The 25,524-nt window shown below is 41.3% G+C and overlaps 1 protein-coding gene across 2 annotated transcripts; it reads right to left on the bottom strand.

The window, feature by feature from the left end:
• Positions 1 to 70: 70 nt before the first annotated feature.
• Positions 71 to 24,134, bottom strand: LOC144054916 (myosin-9-like). 2 transcript variants are annotated; one of them, XM_077570324.1, is made up of 43 exons: positions 23,976 to 24,134; positions 18,641 to 18,831; positions 18,443 to 18,583; positions 18,208 to 18,364; positions 17,423 to 17,450; positions 17,233 to 17,326; positions 16,990 to 17,010; positions 15,113 to 15,205; positions 14,953 to 15,013; positions 14,503 to 14,604; positions 14,254 to 14,397; positions 13,676 to 13,771; positions 13,513 to 13,589; positions 13,236 to 13,430; positions 12,564 to 12,737; positions 11,479 to 11,652; positions 11,284 to 11,398; positions 10,967 to 11,157; positions 10,494 to 10,615; positions 10,352 to 10,421; positions 10,109 to 10,269; positions 9,912 to 10,020; positions 8,852 to 8,983; positions 8,344 to 8,550; positions 8,123 to 8,260; positions 7,900 to 8,023; positions 7,370 to 7,541; positions 7,088 to 7,300; positions 6,182 to 6,326; positions 5,904 to 6,110; positions 5,724 to 5,828; positions 5,111 to 5,263; positions 4,777 to 5,025; positions 3,604 to 3,816; positions 3,317 to 3,529; positions 2,974 to 3,135; positions 2,763 to 2,891; positions 2,542 to 2,630; positions 1,921 to 2,044; positions 1,620 to 1,828; positions 1,427 to 1,535; positions 881 to 1,053; positions 71 to 759 (listed from the first exon to the last, which is right to left on the bottom strand). In XM_077570324.1, exons 2-43 carry the CDS (start codon positions 18,824 to 18,826, stop codon positions 651 to 653), a joined length of 5,886 nt encoding a protein of 1,961 aa, XP_077426450.1. In that variant the 5' UTR covers positions 18,827 to 18,831; positions 23,976 to 24,134; the 3' UTR covers positions 71 to 650. The 2 variants fall into 2 exon arrangements, with proteins under 2 accessions (XP_077426450.1, XP_077426451.1); XM_077570325.1 differs by lacking the exon at positions 16,990 to 17,010.
• Between the last annotated feature and the right edge of the window lie 1,390 nt (positions 24,135 to 25,524).

The following is a 25,524-nucleotide window of genomic DNA, read 5'->3' on the forward strand; positions in this document are numbered from 1 at the left end:
ATTGAGCAGATTTAGAACATTCCCCCAGAGAAAATCTGGTTACTTGACAAACGCACAAGTGACCACCAGATGATTTATTATATTCATATATTTATTGTATTAAGGCATTTTATAAGATAGAAAACAGCCATAAAACATTGGCAACGATACAATGTGCTTTTCTGGGCAAGACTGTTGCAGTTACAAGTATGAGAGTTTGTGCAGAACTTTTGGTGGCAAACGTGCTGATTGTTGCTAAAATGGTAAACCCACCACCAGGAGAGTTGAGGTAACATCTTAAAGAGACAGTACACTTATTCTGATGTCCAATATGAACCCCCTGCACCAACATTTGTATGCAAAAAACAACAACAAAACTAAACAAAAAAAAATGGCATAGAAAAGTGACAAGTAATTCAAGCAAAGCTTGCAGCTAAAAGCATCATTGTATGACATATGATAAAGCCCTTAGTGGAAAAACATTCATTTGCTGAGATGAACATTTGGCCATATAATAGATGTGAAAGCTCAATGAGGCTGTTATATAAAGCAATGGAAGGGTATGCAAATCTGTGCCAGAATGTTGTATACTTAAATTGGCATGGCTTTCGTTTTCGCTATTTTAGCAGTTGAAGTGTAATCAGAATATTTCCCTCTGCTTGTTCCTTCGCTCACTCGGCTGCCGGCTCTGCCACCTCAGTGGGCACGTCCAACTCCTCGTCACTCTCAAATCCCGTGCGATTTAGAGTGCGGCGGATGTTCAAATGCACGTCTCCGCGCCTTCACAACAAATCATATGAACAGGGGTCAGTATATGCTAAGTTAAATTATTTTAGACATATGCATGAGGTGTGTGCAAGTTATGCCATAACTATTACATTACGACATAATGTCCACTAACCTGAGCTTGCTCTTTAGACTGCTGACTTCCCGGTTCATGGAGTCTGCCGACTCGGTGGCGTCTTCCAGTTCCCTCTGCAGCTTCCTACGGTAGGCGTTGGCGCGCGTCACCTCCTCCTCGGCCTCCTCCAACTGCCGCTTCAGCTGACGCATACGGTTGTTGGTCTTGTCGGCCTGCAGAGATGGTTAACAAATTTAAGTGGCAAGTTATTTTTTTTCTCCCCTAGGTTAGGATTATTGCAGGCACCGATAATCCGACTTTACAACTATGCATCGACGTTTGAAGCAGACTGACTTCTAATCCCATGTTTCCGGCATCTCTTTAGACAATTTACAGAGGACTTTTGACTAGCCCATCTGTTGCCATCGCAGACCGTTTGAACATTAACACTGTGCTTCAATATTAGAAGAAAAAAAAACTTGTAATTGAAGGCAACTGTTGTACCCAGTTCAAACACTGAACTGCACCTCACTAAATCACTGGTATGTGTGCACTTCATATTGGAAAGAAACAACAGTGCCATCTGGTGGCAAGTTGGAAGTTTACCTGGTCCTTGAACTGCTCCGCCGTGCGCCGCTCATCTTCAACCTGCAACATGACCTCCTTCAGCTTCTTCTCAGTCCTCCTGACCAGGCGGGATGCTTGTTGACGCTCCCTGAATTCCAAAAGTACCATTAATGGGGGGCCGCTAATAACAACAAAATGAGGTTTTCCTTCCCAAAAAGCAATATTGACGGACTTTGACTCAATGTCGAGCTGCTCCTCCATTTGAGCGATTTTGGCCTCCAGGGAGGCGATGGTGGACTTGTACTTGGACTTGATGGTGCTTTCAAGCTCCTGCAGCTTCAGCTTCAGCTCCTTGTTTTGGCGATCCAGCTGGGAACGAGCGCCCTCCAGCCGCTGGACGCTGCTGTGCTCGGCGCCAAGCTCCGTGGTCAGCTGCTCCATCTAAAAGACAGCAATACGGATATATTGCGCTCTAGTCACCTTTACTACCGGTCATTTTATTTCTTACTTTCAAAAGACAAAAAAAATCATACCTGCAGTGTGGTTCTCTTCAGACGCTCGTTGATCATCTCGGTGTTGAGTAGCTCCTCCTCCAAATCTTCCTCCAACTGGGCTATGCGAGCCTCCAGCCTCCTCTTCTCTTCAGTCAGCAGAGCACTGAACAAGAAATTTAAGGGTGAGAGTCAACTAGGGTAGAAAAATTACAGGAAGTGCCAAAACTGGAACATTTCCATCAAAATTAAAAGTGAATTTAAGGCAAGAGACCAGGAATTCTAGAAAATAAAATGCAGTACTTAAAACCTGTTCAAATGTCATGCTTTAATAGCATTAATAAGATATCCTATTCAAAGCAAAAAAGTATAGTTTCATAATTTTTTCCCCCCCAAAACAAAAAGTGACATTATGGATAGCCAAATGCTTCAATTATTGACTAACAAGATATATTCTTCTACAAAAACATCCAAACAAAAAACACACCGTATAAATAGTAGAAAATGTCATATTTGGAGCCGAATCCCAAATTATAATAATGAAGAGAAAAAAAATCAAAAACAAAGTGACTGTTTATTGCCAAATAGGAATTATATTGAATGCTAAAGATTTTTGCATATACAGTCTAGCGGCTTATCGTTAGCATTCTTTGAAAATCGTACTTTTTAGCATTGCCGTTGTTAATCTCATCCTGTAGCTCGTCTCTCTCCGCCTGCGTTTGTCTTTTGAGTCTCTCGGCTGTGGCAAGATCCTGCAGGAAGCACAAGACACCGCAGCTATTATGCAGTCAAATAATGCTAATCCATTCTTGTAACATAATCACACAGTCCAATTCGCTCTGAAAAAAATGTGAGGAAAAAGAAGAAAAAAACAACTTAGCTACCTCCTGGTAGTGCAGGGCATCTGCCTCCAAGGCCTTCAGCTTCCTCTCAGTCTCCTTGGCCCCGTTGACTGCTTCATCTCGGGACATGCGCAGGTCCTCGAGCTCTCTCATTTGCTCTTTCATCTGGGCCTTTGTGTTGGACATGCAACGTGACTATACAATAGAGGCACTTTTATCAGCATACAAAATGGACTTGAATTTTTTATTCTACCTGGAACCTCTTGAGCTGTCTGATGGCCTCATCTCGACCCTTGTTTGCAAAATCGATCTGGGTTTCGAGCTCTGCCAAATCCAGCTCCAACTTCTTCTTGGAGGACAAAGCCTGGGAGCGCTGCCTGCGTTCGTCCTCCAGCTCTACTTCCATCGCACAAACCTGGAGAAAAAAAAAAAAAAAAAAGAAATCAATTGAAGTTCTTCATGCTCCTTATGACCACTGTATGATAATGTGAGCATTGACAAATGGGAAATAATTTGCAACTGCTGCCTATTTGTAATGTTAGCAAATTTTCTATTTTCTTATGCAGACCAGGTCGGTATTTCAAACGTTAACTCACCTGTTTGACCAGCTGCTTCCTCCTCTCCTCACCCTGATCATCTCTGCCCTGCAGGTCCCGGTCAAACTGAGCCTTCATGGCCTGCATGTTGACCTCCAGGCGCAGTTTGGCGTCCTCGGTGGCCTGCAGCTCGTCTTCGAGCTCCTCCAGCTGAACCCGCATCTCCTCCAGCTGCTGATCCATGACGCGCTTGGAACGCTCCAGCTCGTGAACCTGTGGAAGATGAAGGATTGTTGTCACAACGATACACATTGTTCTTCGGCATCTCTGTTGTGTTTTTCTCTTACACTCTTGCCCACGTCATCCTTGGAGGAGACCAAGTCATCCATCTCTGCTTTGAGCAGCTTGTTGGACCGATCCAGTTCGTCCTTCATGTCAGTCATGGCCTCCAGCTCGCGGGCTAGCGTTAGCGCCCGCGTGTCCTTCTCCCTGGCGTCTGCTTCGGCCCGGTCGCGCTCCTCGGCATACTGGCTGGAGATGGTCTTCTCCTCAGCCAGCATCTAAGTGAAGAGTCATACAGGACGTGGGTTCAATTCCCGCTACAGACAAAAATGTAAATATGGCAACTATTTGATGAGAACAAAAATAATTGCTACTGATACATTCAATGGTCAAGGTGAATTTTGGTACACCTAACATCACAACATTTAGTGTTGATTTACACAATCATAAGTTTTAAGTAAGTTTAACAAGTAGTTATGTTATTGTAAACTTCATAACAAATAGAAAAATACTATAGAACCATGGTAGAAAATTCTGTTCAATTAAAAAAAAAAAAAAAGGCAAAACTTGGGATTCACTACACAGTGAAATATTTTATGATTTAGAAAAACAAACATTGAAATATATCTTAAAGTTAATGGGGGAAAATCTGAGAAATTGGAATAAGAAATAATTTAAATGTTTAATTTAAGAATTGGGGATTAGTCTTCTCAAAAGTATGTTCCTATGTTTAAAGGGGAAGTCAACCGTAAACATTTCTTGTCAATAATGTTATGTGACCTCGCGTGTCTTAACATGACACCTGAGTAACTGTGATGTCATTTTCACGTGACAGCAAGTGGCAAAATGGCCGCCTTCTGATATTGCTAAAAAAAATTGCTGACTTTTGCTCCTTAACTCATATTACATCAAAATACCGTATTAAAACTAACCGGGCTGCATGTAGGGGGGTGGTTTAACCTCCAACCAATGAATGGGTTAATGAATCTAGATGAGTTTCCCTTTTTGAAATTAATTTCTGAAACAAAATCAAATTCATATTCACTAACCTACAGAAACAAAGGCCAAACACACAGCTCGAAGCCTGTCCAGATCAAATGCTCCCAAAAAAAGGATCACAAGTAAAAAAACAAAAAAGGTAGACCTTATGGTTTTTGCACTACACGTAACAATTCAAAAATGGACGCCTCATTTGAGCTCAATCAACCTTTGAGGTTTATAGTGCGCGTCTGTGATACCTGGTCAAACTTCTTCTGTTTCCTGTCCAGGTTGGAGACCACCTGCCTCAGGTTGTCCTGGTCCACCATGAGGTCATCCAGCTCCCGCTGCAAACGGGTTTTGGTCTTATCCAATTTGTCGTAAGCGGCCGTCTTCTCTTCCAGCTGCTGCTGCAACGAGTCGGCGTCACGTTGGACGCGCTTGCGACCCTCCTCCGCGCTCTCCAGGTTGGCCGTCTCCTGATCCAACTTCTTCTTCATGTCGGCCAGCTGAGGAGTACCAGGATAAAGAATGTAACGCGGACGAGGGATTGGGTGGCAGGAGAAGAACAAGGCAAGTGCCGGAGAAGCGAACCTGTGTCTGAAACGAGGAGACCTGCTTCTCCACGTTCCTCTTGCCCTCCTCCTCTTCATCCAGCATCTCGCGCAGGTTGTTCTGCTCATCCTCCTGCTGCCGCAAGCGAGTGGAGATGTTGAGCTTCTGACGAGTCTCCTCTTGGAGCAATTCCTGCAGTCACAAGGGAAAAGCGACGTTAGAAATTCGACGGCTTGCATGAGTTTATAAACATGTAAAAAAAAAAAAATAAATAAATAAAAAGCATAATCTCAAACAAAAGTCCTGCATCTCCAAAAGACTGTTCTGTAATTATTTCTGGCAGAAACGGTGACATATACCATGTACAAATTTTTTAAGTTGATGTCTTTGTTTTGTTTAACTAACAGTCCACGAAATGGGGACATTTTAGCACGTGAAGCTGACATGTTTTGGACCCAAAACCAACTGGCAGTATGTAACCTGTACAGGGATTGGGGCAAAGCAATCTGACTCGTAAGCGCTTTGAGGCAATGACATGACATCATTTCCGCATCATTACTTTTATTAAAGACAACAAATTTCTGCTTCCTCCAACCTTTGTGCATCAGAGGGAAATGAGCATCGCAAAGCTGAGCATCTTTTGGTTCAATACCTGCGCATCCTGAAGCTGAGACTCCACTGAAGAAAGGTCTTTGCTGAATTTGATGTTTTTGCCCTCGGCTTCAGTCAGAAGGCTGTTGACATTGTCCAGCTCAGACTAAACATGGAAAATGACAGTGTGAAAACAAGTCTTTAACAAAAAAATCCCAGTCTCTTAAGAGTATGTCCGAACCTGCATTTTGGCCATCTTGTCCGCCATCTCCTGCCTCTGCCGTTCGCTGTCTCCAAATTTGACCTGAAGCTCCTGAACTTGGGACTCTGCTTTCTTGCGACGGTGCTCTGAATCGGATTTGCCTTGCGTCAGGGTCTTGAGCTCGATTTGCACCTCGTTCCATTCGCTCTCTAGGGCCTGTTTTGATTTCTCCACAGACATCTTGTTCTGTGTGGACACGGCCAAGGTTGAACAACTCATCCCGTCGTTGGTAAGCAAGAGATGGTTACGCTCATTACCCGCTTGGCCTGCTCCAGCTGTTCATTAAGCTCGTCAAAGGCCTGGTTGTGTTTCTGTCTCATGTCGGCCATCAGCTGCTCGTGGCCCTTGGCCTCGTCCTCCACAATCTTCTTGAGATCGGCAACCTCCGTCTCACGTTTGCTCCTGGAAGGATGGAGAATGATAATCATGAGAACGGCTTTTCTATAGCCTGGAACGTAGAGAGTGCACAAGAAAATTTACTTATTGATCGGATTGGCAACTGTGGATCCACCTAATCAGAGTTTTATTGTTCAATATCCAAAGTTAGTTTTTTGTGGCGGTAACACCCATATTTCAAGGAAAACGCATTTCGGAAGAATTTTTGGAGTTTACAAAAAACAAATACGTCCACACACTTTTTTTCCCAGTAAGATAGTGTGTGTAAAGAATTCGATAAATTTTAACCAAAGGCATGACAGGCATGTTATTAAAATAGCTGGGAACTGGTGCCTGGTCAGTGCTGGATTTCACTTTCCTTTCTTTGGTCCTTCCTCGGGTCTCCTGACGGCCTCACGACTCTGGCTGGAAGTGTTCGCTTTAGGTGAATGGTATGGGATTTTTTAATAGGTTTTAGGTGAACTAATGAATACACACACAAAAAAAAAAAAAAAAAGAGAGCGATGATGACATGGTCAAATCAGTAAAATTACCAAATGAACAATACTGAGCTCTCCGGGGGGAAAAAAAAATAATAATAAAAATAAATAGCTGGGAACAGTTTTAAATTGTGAAAAAATGCAATTATCACTCCTTTAAAACTAGAGTTAATTTAATCTGTCCACTCTGATGTCAGAACATTTTAATGGCGTGTCCTTATAACGCTTTAAGATCAAACTTTGTCACATGGCAACCTTTATTGGACCAAGTGTGAGCTACTGTGTTACCTCAGCTCCTGCTGTGCTGCAGTAGAGTCCAAAGTGTCCTCCAATTCAGTCTTGAGAGCTTCCAGCTCCTCTCCCAGATCCCTACGCTGCTTCTCTGCTTTGTTGCGCCCCTGTCTCTCCAGCTCCAGATCCTCCTGCAGCTCAGAAATCTGAGCTTCCAGCTCCCGGATCTTCTTCTGGGCTGTGTTCTTGGCTGCGGCCTCTTCCTCGATCCTGCGGCAAAGAGCAGGTGAGCAATGGAGGTAGACCAAAAAAGGAAGCTAGTGAAAAAGGTACACAAACTTTGCCAGTGCAGCCAGCAGCTCCTCCTCTTTCTTGGCCAGCTGAGCTTCCAGTTCAGCAATGCGGGCCTGAAGTTCTGAAATCTGGTCACTGAGGTCTGTTGAGTCGCCCTGAAGTTTACGACGGTTCTTCTCCAGCTCCTGACGCATTTTCTCCTCTTTTCGCAGACGATCTGATAGTTAGGACACACATGCATTTTAAAATTGCCACAGCAATAACAGATTTCCTATACTTCACTGCTTTGTCCTCCTCCATAAACTGGTTATTCCTCAATGCAGCTGAAAATCACAGTAATGCAATACTATATAAACAAATGCAAATGTTAAAAACAATAAATCTGTTAGAGGGGAATTAAAAAACAAAATCTCATCAGTTATAGGGTGTGCACAACCATCTTTGATTTTCTGCCACCCAAATTAAAAATTCCCATTTTATTATTTGTGATAACTGGCAATGAGGTGCTTGATTTTGTTGTTTATCAACTGGAATACATACAATCAATCCGATTAGACCACAACAAAAATACTTGCCCTCCAAATCTGTGATCATGGCCTCATGTTTATTCTTGAGTTTCTGCAAGCTTTTAGATTTCTCCTCCTCCTCAGTCAAGTTTGTTGTGACCTCAGAGATCCTCTCCTCCAAAAGTTTCTTCTCCTAAGGTTGGAAAAACAGGAAAAATGCAACTCATTTTGGTGGATGCGCACGGTGGCAGCCATGCGTAGTGGAGAGAAATGCTGTGGAGTGCTTTGTGACCTTGTTGAGCTTGTTATTCTGGTCATCCAGCACCATCATGTCCTCCTCGATTTTTTTCACTTTAGCATCTGTGGTGACCTTCTCCATCTGGAGCTTCTGTCTGGCTTCGTCTTCTAGATCTAGCTGTTGCTGTAGTTCCTACAGAAACGCCAAAGGGAAAAAAACAAACAACTAAACATGACATCTTAAGTACATGTGCGATCCAAATTCCTTTCACTGACGTTAATGTTCTGCCTCAGGTTTTTCCTCTCATTGTCCAACTGTCCCACGCGGTCCTCCTCCTCTTCCAGGCGAGCCTCCATGTCGTGAAGGATTTCCTCCAGCTCCTGCTTCTTGTTGGCAAGACGGGCTCGCATCTCCTCCGCCTCAGCGCACAGCTCCGTCTCGGCCTGGAGCTGCTCCTGGAGGACCGCCTTCTCTGTGTTCAGCTAGTCATTGGCAGAAGAAAAACAAAAAAAAGGGATGATTGCAATGCTCGCTTGTTGACCAACGAGGTATGTTTTGGCACTGGGCCACAATGGGTCAAATAAGTTTAACATACTCATTATTGACAACTCTGTATTGATTGTGCTACTCAACATGCAATCACATTTGGATGCTCTCGAGCACGCATATAGGCTGGGTCTATTTGAAAATGAAAAGAAACGTAATGCCACATATTTTGCTTAACTGTGTCTACTCGAAAAAGTTTCATGGCTGTCCTATTAATTGCATCAGTGACGGTGGTACCTGCTGTTGCTTGCTCTCATATTGTTGTAGCTGCTCCTCCATCTGCAACTGCCTATCTTTGACTTTATGCAGCTCCTCCTCCTTGGCCAGCATCTCCTCCTCCTGCCGGGACACTTGTAGCAGCGGCTTCACCTTCACAAGAACAACAACAAAAACAAGCCTTTAGTATTGCAATGTGGCTAAATGTGAGGAACAGCATTTAAAAAAAAAAATGCTCAGTATGATGCAGTAAAGTTGCATACCACAGCAAACTACAACAATAAATGAATTAATACCAATTTGGTAGTGAAAGGGGAAAAACAACAGATCGTCACCCTCTTAAAATAATTGCCTAAGTCATTTTTTTGGTGCAAAAGCTTCAATTTTTTATGTTTCCTGAAAAAATGACGCGGGCGATAATTTTGTGATGTCAAATGTCTATGATTGCACAGACTTTGAAGAGCATATTAAACTATAATTGTGTGAGCAATTTCAAACCTGAAGGCCTTTTCACACTGCACTTAGCAAAGCGTACCGTTGACAAACCATTTCATTATGTATGGGCCGCGAACAGCGATGGCGCTACACCAGGGTGGGGGTGCTAGAGGACCAACAAAAATCAGTGTAGCCTCAGTTAAGCCCCTCCAGCATTTTATTTGATATTATAAAATCTAAATTATTTTCTCAGCCATCTATGTACTCACGCCCCTTTTAGCCTTGGGGGAGAAAAAAAAATCCTGATCTATTTCAGAGTGCTCATAGCAACTGACCAACAAGTGGGAAAATCATCCCTGCTACTTGCTACTAATGCAAGCACTTCCAGTTATGGACACGCTTGCATAGGGGCGCTGTTGTGCTTGCAAACAAAATACAATGTAAAAAGACCTTAACAGATAGAAGGGGCTAATGGTTTTCATCTTTAGGCTAGCAACACAACCACGAAGCCAGATGTGTATGAAATTAATGTATGGAAAAGATCCATGTTCAACAGATTTGGTCAGATCACACTAAAGTGAACTTGTATGAGAAATTTCAAACCAATCATTAATTTACCATTCTTGAATAAATCATCATGTCATACCTTAGTAAAAAGTCTCCACCAATGCCAGTTCCTGAGTTTGAGGTAAGCAGCGCAGTTCCTCTGGATAACTTTCATAGCCATCAACTGCTGCTGCCTCTTGGCAAAGGCTCTATAGTGAAAATGACAACACGAGTTTGCAGATGAGACGTTTGTGTGACGAGGCTGACAATCCATCTCCAGAAGACCTCCTTCCTTACTTGCGTGCCACGTATCCTCGGCACCAGGCCTGGAAACTGATGATGACGTCGGTGATCTTCATGTCTCTCTCCTCCTCCAGGTGAGCCAGGACACCGGCTCTGAAGAACACTTTACTCTGACCGATGCGGTACAGGTTGGGGTCCAACTCGAGTGCCTTGATCTGAAACGGATCAATGTTTCCTGAGGTCAGATTAAGTGGTTACTCCCGTTTATTTATTTCTGATGAGATTCATGCTTCATACCATGAGCACACAGGCTTGCTTGCCATCCATAAAGCCCTTTGGGATGGCATTTGGAGTCAGGATTTCATATCTGAGAAGATGATTTAAAGATATTTTATTTACCTCACTTGCAAATGATCATGTGTGTGCGCGCATGCTTTACCTCTGTCTGAACTCCTGGAAGACAATGCGGTTGGGGAAGCCCTGTCTGCAGATACGGATCCCCTCCAAGACTCCATTACATCTCAGTTGGTCCAGAACCAGATGAGGCTCCAGTTTACCGGCCTAAAATGAGTAAAAAGGGGAAAAGGAATGAAATTTCAGAAATATTGATTTTTTTATAAATTCTGTCAATAACAGTTATGCTATTTAAACCACAAGTTTAATTCATTTTCCATTTTAAGCCAGCAAACAACTGACGAAAGTATGTCTTGCCTCCCCCCCCGAAAAAAAGTACTTTAGTAAAATGGTGAAACACTCAAATATCATCTAGCATTAAAAGAGTGTTGGAATCATGATAATGGCGGTCACCAACAGTAATTATGTGGATTATTGTTATAAAGACAGAATCTTGGATACAAATCAGTGTGCAGCTTTAGTTCAAATAAAAAAATAATAAAAAAAAGACAACAAAACCTTTTTCTCATGGTTGGGGATGATGCAGCGCACAAAGTTGGGGTTTGTGTTTCTGAGCGTGGACATCAGGTTCCCCAGCTGCTCCTTGTACAGTTGGCCCACGGTACGGAACATGCCTTTACGGGATTTGAACGCGCCGTGCATGGAGTCTGACATTCCCGCTACTTTATCCAGGCCCACAATACGGTCGACTGCGAGGACACAAAAAGGTGTATGTTATAACTGTCAAACACAGCGTTTCTTGATATGACCCCACAATTAATGAACTTGGTGCTCGTTCGAATGGACACAAAGTCCTTTTTGCAAATTCCACTCACCATCTCTCCACAGGTCACCCGTAAACTTGTCAGTGGACTGGTTGAGCAACGTGGCCACACACTCATTCAGAGGATCCATGTTTTTCATCAGCCATGCGTTCGCTTTGTAGTCCACCTGTAGCAAGAAAATGCATCCTTCGTGATAAAGCACTAAAACTGCACATTAGAACCACTATTAACAGACTTTTCAATTACCTTCCCAGCATAGTGGATAATGCAGAAGTCAGCGTCATCCTTGAGCATCTTGGGTTTCTGGAACTTGGGGTGTGTTCCCTGCTCCTGAACCACCTTCTCCACAAAGCTCTTGTCCGTGGCCTTGGGGAACCAGCACTCCTCATCCAGCAGAGCCAAAATGCCAGGAGGTCCAGACTGCAATCAAGAGAGGAAAACGGTTGGGGTTGAAAAGATGCTAGCACATGCTAACGTGGCTAGAAATTGTGAACCTCCATATGAGGATCGAGTGAGTCTAGATTCAATTGGAAAAATGAGAATAAATGTTTAAACAGAGTGTCCGGTCTGGAAAACAGGTTGGCAGACTTCCTGTGTGCGGAAATAGCTACGGGCTGATGACATGATTTGAACCTAAACCTGCTAGAATGTCCTGTTTTGTTGAGAAACCACAATTAAAACAGAACTAACCAAGTTTTAGCTAAATAAGTAACCAATTAAGTTAATTAATAACTAGTTCAGTAAAGCAATTAAACAAGTAAACTAAAGAGGTAGAGAACATTAAGTAAATCCAGTAGAATAATATTGAGAAAATACATTTACTTGAATAAGTAACCAAGCAAGTTACCAGTAAGCTATGCAATTAAGATACTACTTTTTTTCAATGCAGCCTATAGTGTCACTCTGTGCAGGAGTAATTTCAAGTACTGCATGTTGAGGAACTAAACTACCGGTACGTAATTTTTTATTTTTTTTTAAAGCAAAAAAAATTAAATAAACCAAGCCAGATTGAATGAGTAAAAAAGGGAAGAAATGTTGAGTAATAGTAAACTTTAGTCCCTTCAACATAAGCCAAGTTATAATGTATAGCAAATTAAATACGTAATGGAGTAAACAAAACTAGTTTAAAGTAAATTCCATGAAATGTAAACTACATTCAGCAAATGACAAAATTAGCTAATTTTGAAAAAAGTAAAGCTAAACCGTAAACACTCCGGAGACCGCACGTGCGCAATTAACTTTTCATCGTGAGCCTGTGAGGCGAATGAGTCATCCGTCAGCATGTTGTCAAGCTCCACTAACATGTGACAAACGCGCGACAGCTGACATACATGTTTCTCAATGAGGTCGATGCAGGGCTGCAGGTCCAGGCCAAAGTCGATGAAGCTCCAGTCGATGCCTTCCCTCTGGTACTCTTCCTGCTCCAGGACGAACATGGTGTGGTTGAAGAGCTGCTGCAGCTTCTCGTTGGTGAAGTTGATGCACAGCTGCTCAAAGGAGTTCAGCTAGGGAGACAATGTGGACGTTACACTCAGTGTTTCAGTTCTTTAATGGGGAAGTCAACCCCCCCAAAAAATGTCTTGACAATAATATGTTCTATGCAGCCCCACCAGTCTAAATATGATATTCTGGTTAATATTGTGTAAGTAGAATAGAAGTTAAGCAGCAAAATGCAGCTGTTTTTATCAATATCAGAAGGCAGCCATTTTGCCACTTTGTCAAGTGAAAATGACATCACACTTGCTCGGGTCTCAGGTAACAACCAATCACAGCTCGTGATTGGTCATTGCCAGTGCCTGAGCAACTGTGATGTCATCTTCAGTCGCCAGAAAGTGACAAAATGGCCACCCATTGGATTTTGCTGCATAACTCATTCCACAAATGTAATATTAATCAGAATGTCATGTTTAGACTAGTGAGGTCACATATAACATATCAAGAAATGTTTATGGTTGACTTCCCTTTTAAAATATGCACCGTCAATCAAATCAGGGGCTCCTCACCTCAAAGATCTCAAAGCCGGCAATGTCCAAGATGCCGATGAAGGAGGCTCCTTGCCTCTTGGTCTTGTCCAGAGCTTTGTTGATCCTCATGACCAACCAGCGGAACATCCTCTCATAGGAGGCCTTGGCCAGGGCCTCCACAGCAAACTCGGCCTGCTCCTGAGTCTGAGCCTTCTGAACGTAGTCTCGGCCCACCTAGAGAGATACAAGGGACTGATATTAGGAAATGTCCGCACACTGTCATATACAATACCAATTAGGATGTAAAATTGGTGACCTTGATACGTGGTGACAAGATGGCTCGAGTAAAGTCGGTCACGTTGATGCCCAGCAGGTGAGACACTTTCTGTGCAGCTATACAGTGAATAAGGAGGATATGCAAATTATATTCATGGATGGGTATAAGCAAAAGAGACGGTAATTTAAAAATAAATAAATACCCGTGTCATCCGGCATGGATGCCTGGTCAGAGTGACGCTCTTTTTTGAAGGTCATGTTCCCCAACTGCAGCACAGCGGACACCACCTTCAACAGGCCTGAGGAGGACACACAGATGAGGAAAGTCACTTCAAAGCAAATGTTGGGCTTTTCCAGCATACCATTGTGATATATAGTTATCTATTCGCCCAACTATACATGTACGGTAAAATGAAGGGCCGAGAAGACTTACTTTAAAAGGGACATTTTTAGCAGTAAAATGTTCCTATTTGGTGCAGAAGGAATTTGATCATTTCATTATTGTTCATTGAAGTTATGGAATTCATTCTGGACACAATATTTACTTTTTACTGCTGAAAATGGCTCAATGAGTCAAGTATCCCTTTAAGTTTTTTAGCAAAACAACAAAACAATTTTTTAACAAAAATACTCGCATTCTTAGATCGTACTCTGTTCTCGATACTGAGGAAACTGCCACTCTCCTTCCTTTTAAGACACCTGGGAATTGTCAATAATGTCGTCTCCCCCTCTACGAATCCTTTTCGACAAACATGATTTTCACTCAGTTTTAAAAACATACCAATTCTTTCTTCTTCTGGGATGCTCATAATCTGGAACGCCTCCATTGTCTCCGAGAACATGTCCTTGTCCTGCTGGCCCGGAATTGTCACGTTGCCATTCGACAGAAAGCGGTACTTGCTGTAATCTTCCAGACACAACTCCGCTGCACGGAGGGAACGCAGATGATCAAGTAGAGAAACTCATGATCAAATGCTCAATTTTACATGTGTTTAAAAGCAGACATCATGGTTTTCGGGGGGGGGCTCACAACGTAGCTTGTCTCCTGCTCCGGTCAACATGTAGTAGAAGATGTGGAAGCTTCTCTCCTCTTTGGCTTGTCTAATAGCGCGAGACTTCTCCAGCAGGTCTGGTAACACTTCAGTCAAGGGTGAACCAACAAAGCGCAGCAAAACATACCCAAACGTTCCAACTTCATCATAGGAAACTAAAACCCTATAAACAGGAACTTCCAAATTCAAGTGCCCAAAAAGTTCTTGAATTTTGAAAAAACGGCAACTTATACGACTTCTTTCCAACTACAATATAGCTTAAGTGATAGAACGTACACTGACAGAATAAAATGTTGCTTAAAAATGGCCTCTGACAGTTTGACTCAAGAGCGGATTATTTCAATTTATTCATAATGGGAAATGTGTGTAAACGAGGACGCAAGGGTAGCATTTAAAGAAAAATCTTGTCCAGGCAAAAAGGATGCAAGTTTCAATGTTGGCTCCAACGATGTATCCATTCACATCAAAGTTGATCCTGATGAATTTTCCCTACAAGCAAGCCCAAAAAAAACAAAACAAAAAAAAACATGTTAAACTGAGGTAAAAGTCCAAATAAATTGAAGAAAGATGTACGCGGGCCATGCTTACAAATCTAGAGGAGTTGTCGTTCTTGACCGTCTTGGCGTTACCGAAGGCCTCCAGAATGGGGTTCGCCTGCAGAAGCTGCTTCTCCAGCTCACCCTGACGCGCACGACACCATCGTAAAATAGCACCACAAAGTCAAACTAGGCCTCGTCACACAACTCCCTCGTTCCTGCCGCAAAGCAAACCCACAGAGGGCCATTCCATCCATGCAAGCATACAGGTTAGATAACATGTACTTGTACACCCCAGCCCCCCCCGACACACACACCCTTGAGTGAGGAAATGCAACATTACATTGCAACACACACACACACACGCTGCAACAAGAAATATGGCTGCTGGCAGGGGCGAGGCAGGCTCACCTCATATGGGTTTCTACTAGTTGACAATTTATACCTGATGAAGTCTGAAGCTTTTTTCTTCCCCACCCATTTTGTATACAGACGCTCCCCTACTTACGAACATTTGAGTGACGAACAACGGTACATACGAACATGTCTGCGCGCATGTCAAAAAATGTTCGGAAAGAGATGCTGCAAGTTAGATTTTTTATTGCGCACCTTTTTCCGAGTACTGTAGTGCTTCTTTCCGCCGCTAATACCGACGCTTGGCGCTGTGAGAGCTCACCCAACATTGGAGGCTCAACAACGTGTCGAGGAGGAGGAAGAAGAAGAAACGCCTGTCGCTCATAGATAAAGCCATCGCACTCTTCGAGCAGCAAGAGCCAAATATTGAACGTTGCACAAAGGTTGCAAATCAATTGAATGATGCCATACAGTGCTACCGCATCATTTATGATGAAAAAAGAAGAAAACTGTGCAATCGTCGTTAGATCGCTTCTTTCGGCCAGTTTCTAGTAAATCCTCCAAGGAAGATACTCATCAACCCTCATCTTCTTCTCCTCGACCCTCAACTTCTTCCTAAATTGAAGTTACGGAGGAAGAAGTAACTTTTGAAGCCCATTCCAGCGACGACGAAGAACCTCTCATGATATAAAATCCTCCTCTTCCTCCTCCTCCTCCTCCTCCTCCATCAAATCCTTAAGCATCGAGTACATCTTCCAAAAGTAAGTTAAACTTCATGTTATTTATCTTATTACGTACATGTACATACTGTGTGTGTCTCTCGCTCCCTCTCTCTAACATACGTAGTACAGTACTGTACGTATTCTCTTTAAACATAAATTATAATACAAAATATAGCACTGAAGCAATTTACGAACAAATTCACCTTACGAACGATCGCTCGGAACGTAACTCGTTCGTAAGTTGGGGAGCGTCTGTACATAGAAAACAAAAACTGATCAATTTACAGAGTTCTTTTTCCCCCCCCTCAATTCAGCAGTTGTACCAGCTAAATTCAACTTATATGTTAACGTTTGGACCATGTAGCATATTCTCTTATTAATATGTACATTTAAAATTTGTTAGTATAGATTCCACCATTTTATTTAAAGTTAAGCCTGGATGCTGCATTTTTATTCCCCAATCCCCCTTTCACTATTTTTAACACCTTCTTTCCTTTGGATGAGGATTCCCATCATAGAATAATGAATCATAAATTGAAGGTGGGCCTTTACAAATTAATCTTGGCTGAAGTCTGTGCACCAGCTTATGAAGCACCCTCTCATTGCCATTTTTCTCATATTCGCATAGTGGATGTTATTTGTTAATTAAGCAGCTTTGAAGCAGTTAGTCATTTAAATTTAGAATATAGTTAAGTTGAAGTGGTATAGCCTCCAAGATGAGTGCTTGAATGCCACACAAGCTATTAAGGGAATGAATCAATTTCCTTGACAAAAGCCAAAGACAACAGAAAAAGCTCCATGCTTTAAGGCTTGCATAAACAGGACACGTGCGTACAGAGACCAATCAACTCACATGTGACAGAACTGTGCTGCCCTGGAGAGACAAGGGAAGGGTGAAAAGATATCTTTAAAAACGGAGACAAAAAAAAAAAGAACACTTGAGGTAGACATGCCAAGACCTGAAAGAGGAATGTGCTGATAAAATGATAAACAGTGGATGATTACTTATAATAAAAAAAAAAAAACTAAAATAAAATGACAAAGTGAAACAGAGCAAAAGAACAGGATTTAAGTTTTTAGAAAAATTAATGCAGACCTGATCCTTCTTGGACTTGAAAGATGAGGCGACGGAGGCCAGATACTGAATGACCTTCTTAGTATTCTCGGTTTTTCCAGCTCCAGACTCGCCACTGGAGAAGTTTGCACGCAGTCACACATAGAAAGCATCCATCTAAATGATGGGGTTTAATAAAATCTTTTAAAAAAAAATCTTATAAACTACTTACGTGCAAAGGATGGACTGATCCTCTCGATCTGGAAACCAGACAGACATGGAAAAAGACATCATAATACAATTTTTTTTCTTTTTATGTCTGTATCTTATTTTTCAATACAACGCCAATACTTGTTTCAATGTCAATGCAGCTTTTTCCACAATGACAATTTTTTTTCAATACTAAATTTTACGGTCAGTGTTGGGGCTCCATATAATCCTATCCAACCTTAGTCGCAGGTGTATGGGTGTTAGTCGGCTGACTAATTTGTTGGTGATTGTTCATTTCATTCTTTGGCCCACGTCACTTGACAGGCTTTAAGTTGGAAGTCCACCTTAATAATTTCTTGACAATAAAATGTTGTGCGTGACCTCACTAGTCTTAACATGACATTCCGATTATTATTACATTTGTGGAATATGAGTTATGCAGCAAAATACAATGGGCAGCCATTTTGCCACTTTCTGTCGACTGAATATGACATCACAGTTGCTCAGGCTCTGGCAACATCCAATCACAGCTCACCTGTTTGCTGAAGCTGAAGTTTGATTGATTGTTACCTGAGCAACTGTGATGTCATTTTCACTCGACATCAAGTGGCAAAATGGCCGCCTTCTGACATTGATAAAAACTGCTGGATTTTGCTGGCTAACTCCTATTCTACTAACGCAATATTAACCAGAATACCGTATTTAGACGAGTGGGGCTCCATAGAACCTATTATTGTCAAGATTTTTGGGGTTGGTTGACTTTCCTTTTAATAATCAGTGTGTGTGTGTGTGTGTGTGTGTGTATACCTTGCATCATGCTCCTGTAGGCCGTGTCGGTGATGGCGTAGATGTGAGGTGGCATCTCGTGCCTCTTCTTGCCCTTGTACATGTTGATGATTTCCTCCGAATAGATAGGTAGGAATTTGTATGGGTTGACCACCACGCAAAAGAGGCCAGAGTAGGTCTAATACGGTGGACAAATATAAGATGCTATTGTTAAGTTGCAGCCGTGGTGCTGCTATGGAAAAGTAGCCAAACCCACGTAGATGAGCCCGGAGTAGTAGCGTTCTTTGAGGTTGTGCAGCACAGACGCTTCGTTGAGGCAGGTGAGCTCGGCCATGTCCTCAACCTTGTTAAACTTGGGCGGGTTCATCTTCTGGATGTCATCCTTGTTGATCTTCACCTAAAGTTTCAAGTGTGTTAGAGAAGCTTCCCAATTGGCCATGGACGCAACGTTTACCTTTTTGCCCGAGTCGCTGAGCTCCACCACACACTCGTCACCCAGCTCCTCCTTGACGGAGCCGGCCTCGAAGCCCAGTTTTTCCGAGGGCACCCACACCTGCTTCTTGCTGGACCAGTCGGCCTGAACCAGCGGGTCGCTAATCCCGCTGCGGTCCCCATACAGATACTTGTCTGCGTCACTCATGGCAGCTGTAAACCAAAACAAAAATCACTCAAACAAAAACAAAAAAAAAACTAAGAAAAACGATCTTATATTGCACCAATGATTTAGTTTTTTTTTTTTTTTGTTCCGTTTGGATAGAGTTAAAACAATTCCAATAATACAATAGTAGCTCCCAGATACATTTTCATTGATATAACCTGACTGGCCACAACAGCTAAACCTACACAATCCAATGATATTTAACACTGCACACTTCAGATTAGGTAATGTCAAAATAATTTAGAAATTTGTCATGTCTAAAAATGGGGAAATTTGAAACCACTCAGTATGAAGCAGTGCAATTCTACACAACCACAATAACGGCCATATTAACTCATTCACTGCCAATGACGGCTATAGACGTCAAAAATTCATTTGAACTATTTCTATTAGTTTAACATTTTTTTCCTACTTTTGTTAAAAAGAGCATAAAAACCTAGAATTGTTTTTATTGTACATTTAGAACAGATATGAAATTTGTGATTAATCGTGAGTCAACTAGTGAAGTCATGCGATTAATTACAATTTTAAAAAAATGTAATTGCCGCTTGCTCCAAATTTTTGATAATCTTTTTAAAAAATGAATTTATGGCAGTGAATGAGTTGAACATTAACACGATCAAAACTCAGCTGCATTTCACACTTAAAGGAGGTAAATAAATAAAAAGATGACATGGCAACAGTTGGGAACATAGCAAAATAGGAAGCAGAGTAAAAATAAAAAATAAAGTGCTCAGATTGGTAAGGGTAGCGGTTTTTTTCCCCAGCCCTATTCAGGCACTATTTCCAATTAGAATTGCTGAAATGTAACTAAGGCGGCTTCTGTATCACCTCACCACAAATTTCTACAGAAAATCGTCCTGGGAGTTTTTTGCGCAATCACGCCGATGAAAAGAATGACGGGAAGCAACAAGCGAGCCGTAATCCCATGACTGTCATTGCCTTTGAGGGGTTGCCAAATTTGTGGTGAAGATGTCATCACCGGCCTGCAGTTGAGTGCTTTTCAACATGTTTCTGTTTATCCAAGAGGGCAAGAGGACCTCCGATCTTTAGATTTTATTTGAATCAATTTCAACTTTTCTAATTCATTCTCATACATACAAGTGTAAAAATACATTTGAAAAAACAGATCCTGCAAAGGTAATTCAGAGATTTGCTGTAAATAAATGTTTGAGGATAACTGCTGAAAACATCCAAAGACTGAAAAAACTATGTAGTACTGAATTGTGGCCATGTAGCATTTTCCACCATTTAAATTGTCCTGACTTTTTGGGCGTGGGTAAAATGGTACCGCAGTTATGCATTTGGCACGAGTCCCTCCTCCCCCGCTATACAAACTTGATTACCTTTGTTCTCATCAGTGGCTAATCCGGCACAATTGAGAGTTACTGAGGTGATTTAGCTAGCTAGCTAGCTAGCCTAGCTAGGCCTACACCCTGAAAAACATCTTCCCTTGATGCCACCATTTAACAGAACAGCGAGCGAGGTGACGCCACAACGAGCTTGCGGGTGAGAGGAGGTCTGAAAGAGTGGAAGCCTGTTAGCAACTTAGCTCATAAGCGCTTTCAAAGAGTGGAAAGTCCCGTGATGATGACTCGGTTGGATAGATTCCAGCCGCAGGAGGAATCAATGGAATATTTTTGCAGCTATCAAAGATGTAGGGATTAGCATAAGAAAGCTAGATGAAGTACTAGCATCTACTGTATTTTTAAGGTCAGCAGTGATATTTGATTGGCATATCAGTCGAGTGGGGTTTCAGCGCATTGAGTGTACACACCCACAGCATTTGAGAGCAGACAACATTTTTTTCTGATTTTAAAAGCTTTATTATATTTCAAATTTAACAGTTAGCATTAGCAATAAATTTCGAGGCAATTATTTTTCACTTTGTGACCAAGTTAATGTAAAACAGGTCATCCAAATGGCATGCAAATTACTTTAGGAGGTACATTTTCCTAAAAAAAAAAAAAATTAATCTAGATAAAATTCTGAATTGTACAAACACTTTAATGGCTCCACTGGAAGTCTTCATCTGATAAGTGTAATCATGCAAAGCAACAATCAGCACCAAAAAAAACAAAAAACTGCAAAAGACCATGTATGTATTCTACCTCCTCCAATTAACAATCAATGATGGAAAGATGTCCCTTTCTCATCAACTCTCAGGATTGCACAAATTACCAACTCCACCCCCCATCTTCTCCATTGCACATTATCACTGGCAGAAAAAGGAGACAAACAAAAAAATATCTTTTCCAGATCCCAGTGGAGTTGGATGCAGAGCGACTTAGTAGTTAGGAATGTCGGGAAGGAACAGGCCCGGGCAAGGAAAGAAATGTCATTACGCTCTCCTGGGCCACACCCTGCCTTTATCAAGCAAGGAACCATATTTGGAAGTGTTCAAAAGTGGACATCGCAGAGCTCACTACCATTTTCTATACCTTTCTCGTTTTCATTAGAGTCATGGGTGAGTCGGAGTCAATTACCCTCCCTCAAACGCATCTATTTTTTGTTGAAGTGGAATGGAAAACCTTATTTCATAGATAAAGTACTATTGTTAACATTTATTTAAAGATTATTGACTACTAGTTTTGTTAGCTCGTGTATGGCAATTTTCATTTTGGATTTGCAGTATATTAGCACCCTTTCATAAGTTTAGTTTGGGTTAATACACAATGGGTAATTCTAGTTTTTATGTTTAGTTTTTCAGTAAACTTCAACTGGTAGTGGCAAATAAACCGCTAGATACTATCGGTACTACTGTGTGTAAATACAGCTGTGTGTGTACCGTGTGCGTTGCAAAGGATAAAAGGCTCAGGTCAGCGGTCATCTGTTTCCCACCTAAGTTCATTATGTGCTCAGACATGAACAATCAGTGGAGGAGGAGGAGGCGGCGGCCATGTTTTCGGTAGATCATGCCTCACAAAAATCCAGGAATCTCTCAGCAACGAGACGAGGTCATCAAAGAGCATCAGATCGGAAAACAAACCGTTTGTGCGCACTGGCGCCACGTGATGTCTTCAACAAAAACACAATAGGTGCTCTGGTGAAAAATAAAATGGGACCTTAACGTGCCACTTCCTCCACTTTGATGACTGCAAATCCCCCACAGCTCATTAACCTCAACTCACTACTTCTTGGCGGGCGCTCAAGCCCAGCTTTGCAGCCTGCTCGTGTGACAACTGAGAGGGTCCAACATTTTGGATCTTTATCTTGTAGTCTTTACATTTAAGAATTGATGCGCTCAGACCTTATCTGTAACCCTTGGACTGGCGAAATGTCATCAAAACATTTGCTTAAGCATTGTGTGAGGTTCCGTTTGGGTTTTTTTTTGTTAAATGATCATTATATCAGGGAGTAATCTCAATGGAGGCATGTTGTCCAATTTTTACTTCACCCTATGTAGCCAAATATGGCTCTTCTTCTTACCAAACTGATAATTAAATACACCTATTATCATTAAACAGCGAGTAGTTTCTATGGAGGCGTGTTAAGTGCAAGTATATTTCCATTTCAGTAACCAAATATGGCAGCTCATATTACTACTAGTGTTGTTCCGATACTGTTTTTTGGCCCCCGATAGAGATTTCCATACCCAGTTTTGCAGTATCGGCATCGTACCGATACCTCGGTTGTGTTTTTGTTATTTCAACATAAAAAAGCTGCCCTGCCATTGGCTCAGCGCATTCAAGGGCCAATAGGATATCTTGGCGTGCAGTGAACACGTCACACATCAGTGAATGTTGAGCACAAGCAAGACAAGATGCTGCATCCAAAGTCCTATATTATACCGGTATCGGAACAACACTAATTACTACATTGATACTAAAAGGGAAAGACATCTAAACATGGTATTCTGATTAATATTGCGTTAATCCAGCCGTTTTATTACGTGCAGTAGACTAAAAATGATATCACAGCTGCTCAGGGCTCAGGTAACAACTAATCATTACTCCGTTTAGGAAAATGGGTTTAAGGCAATTATTCTACAAGGTTTACGATGTAAAACTTTAACATATTAAAAGATTGGAGGCGTTTTGAGCTCAGTTTGAACACCACTTAAGTACTGTGACCAAATATTGTTCCTTTTACCTATTAAATTGATTTAATGTTCTGAGAGTGCGCAATGTGAAAATGTTTTTTTTTAACTGTCATACATTGAAAATTTGATTATATAAGCAAGCATATTTTCATTAGGGGTGTTTTAAATCCACCCCCTGGCACCATTAGCTAGTTTTTATTTGCCCGTGGCACATGCTAAAATTAAAATCAAATATCAGAACATTATGAAAGGAGGATCAGGGCCACATTTTTCTGAACCTAATTCTTCAGCGTATTTTCGCAAACGATACATTAAATTTAAACAAAATAAACAAAATGTCAAACAATAAAAATAAATAAAATAACCAAGTTCCCCACCCAAAACATTGTTTCTCTTTCTTCTGAGGTAAATTTTCAAGTGTGACCATGTGTATCCTCAGGGTACACGCGCGCACACACGTGGATGTGTGCTGCTTATTTGCAACTAATTAAGTCAATGATGTACCCATTGTGCCTTCAACAGAAAGTGCAAATCGATCCCTACAGACAACAAAAGTAAAAACAAACAGGCTTCGCATAGCCGACAAAATTCGAAAAATATGACCATACCTGAGATGCAAATGTATATTTTTTCTGCAGGAGGTTGGGCCGTTTTCTTTGAGAGTCGCTTTAAATTTGTGCATGATGACTGTCGTGGTAAATAACAGTTAGGCCTGCCTGGTTGGTAACATCAAAGAGAAGTGCTCACTGCTTTTCTTTTATGTACTGTAACTGCACAGTCCTTTGAACAGAGTTTGTCTTACAAGTTTATTTTTCTCTTACGAGAGAGAATGCTACACAATGCACCGAATAGTGATGCTAATTTTACCATCGTTGCGCAAACTTTTCAGCGTTTCAAGGGGAGGCAGTGCGCATGCGCAAAAATTTAACTTGTCTCCTGATGAACAACACCTGCGTGAATGGCAACTTTTTTTTTCTTCATGTCTACGTAACGTTTCGTTAAAGCGTCATTATTGTTAAGAGGTAAAAAAAATAAAATAAAGAATAAGAATAAATATAATTAAAACAACAACAAAACAAGCGTTCATACCTGCTTTTTGCACCACAGGAGGAGGTGATAGCGACTCGACGCCTTTTTCGTGTCCGTGTTCGAGGCAGCCGAAGTCGAGCTGGTGACTGATGTGACTCCGCTGAAAGGGTGGCCTCTCTTGTCCTCTCGACTCTGCGTGCTCCTCCTGTGCAGAGGACCGACACTGTCGCTGATTCGCCTCTCAGCTGCAGGACTTTTATTTTTTTCCAGCAGGTGAGTTGAAAGCGACGCCCTCTTTTTTTTTCACCACTGCCTCTTCTGCTTATGCGACGTTGAGGTGCTGCTCGTAAAATTAGTGTGTAGTGTCCCAACCACTTAAAAACACAAATAAATGTGCCCCCCCACACACACACTTTTCTTTTTAAACAAACATCGACAACTATTTTAAACATATTTGCAAATATATGTTAATATGTGTCTCAACAGATATCACGGATAGCTTAGCCAAAAAGTTATATTTTTCGCAGGTGACTTGAACGCCTCGGCCCGTTTGACTTGTGTTGTGTTGAAGTTGCTCGGAAAATCCGACAGGAGAAACGCAACTGTTTAAAAACACACATACGTTGTTTGCTATATCAAATGTGTAGCTATTTGTACATCATTTAGAGCATGTGTCTAAAAATATACCGTATTCTCATCCGTATTATTATTATTGTTATTATCTCCTTGCACACTTTAGGGAGTTACGTTCAAGAGCTGCTCGTAAAATTCCAAACTGATGTTTAAAGTGCACCTATATATATATATATATATATATATATATATATATATATATATATATATATATATATATATATATATATATATATATATAATTATATCACCCATATGATTAGAATGAACAAATCCAGTTACATTTCTACTGATAAGCTTTAAATGTTTTTTTGTTTATGCTTATGTTGTGCTTTGTTGTTTTATTTGTATGTTTGTGTATTGTGTTGTATGTGTTCCTGTTGGGGCTTTTTGTCCAGGTCATGTTTGTAAATAAGAATTAGTTCTTAAACATTTTACCTGGTTAAATAAAGATTAAATAAATAAATAAAAAGTGAACATTTGAATGATCCATAAACATAACATAAGGCTTCATTTTCTCAGTGAGAAGTGATGGAGTCATACTAAAGCAGGTAGCTTAGTTTCATTCCACACAAGCAGGTTTAGACTCTAAATTGGCCTGTGGTGTGTGAATGCTTGTTTGTCTGAAACAAAATTGATGAATGTTTTTTTGCCTCTTTTTTCTTTTTTTTTGGTAGGTTTTTGCTAATTGCATGGCGGGCCACGTATGGCCCACACGCTGCAGATTTCCTGCCCCTGATCCAGGAAGGCAAGGGTGTGTTGTTGTGTTTGTCGGAATGCAGACTCGTCTGTACCTGCAACTAGAGCGGGGTAGGTGCAACTTTAAGTACACAAGTAGGTTAGAGGGGAACACATTTAAGAGGGTGATGTAGCAAAATGCATTGTATCATGTTTGGATTTAGGATAGACAAGGGGGGAATTTTGGAATAAGTTATTTTACAATTTTTTTTATTTACAATAAATAAATTAATCAATT

This window comes from Vanacampus margaritifer, chromosome 7, assembly GCF_051991255.1.
Source record: "Vanacampus margaritifer isolate UIUO_Vmar chromosome 7, RoL_Vmar_1.0, whole genome shotgun sequence".
NCBI lineage: Eukaryota > Metazoa > Chordata > Actinopteri > Syngnathiformes > Syngnathidae > Vanacampus > Vanacampus margaritifer.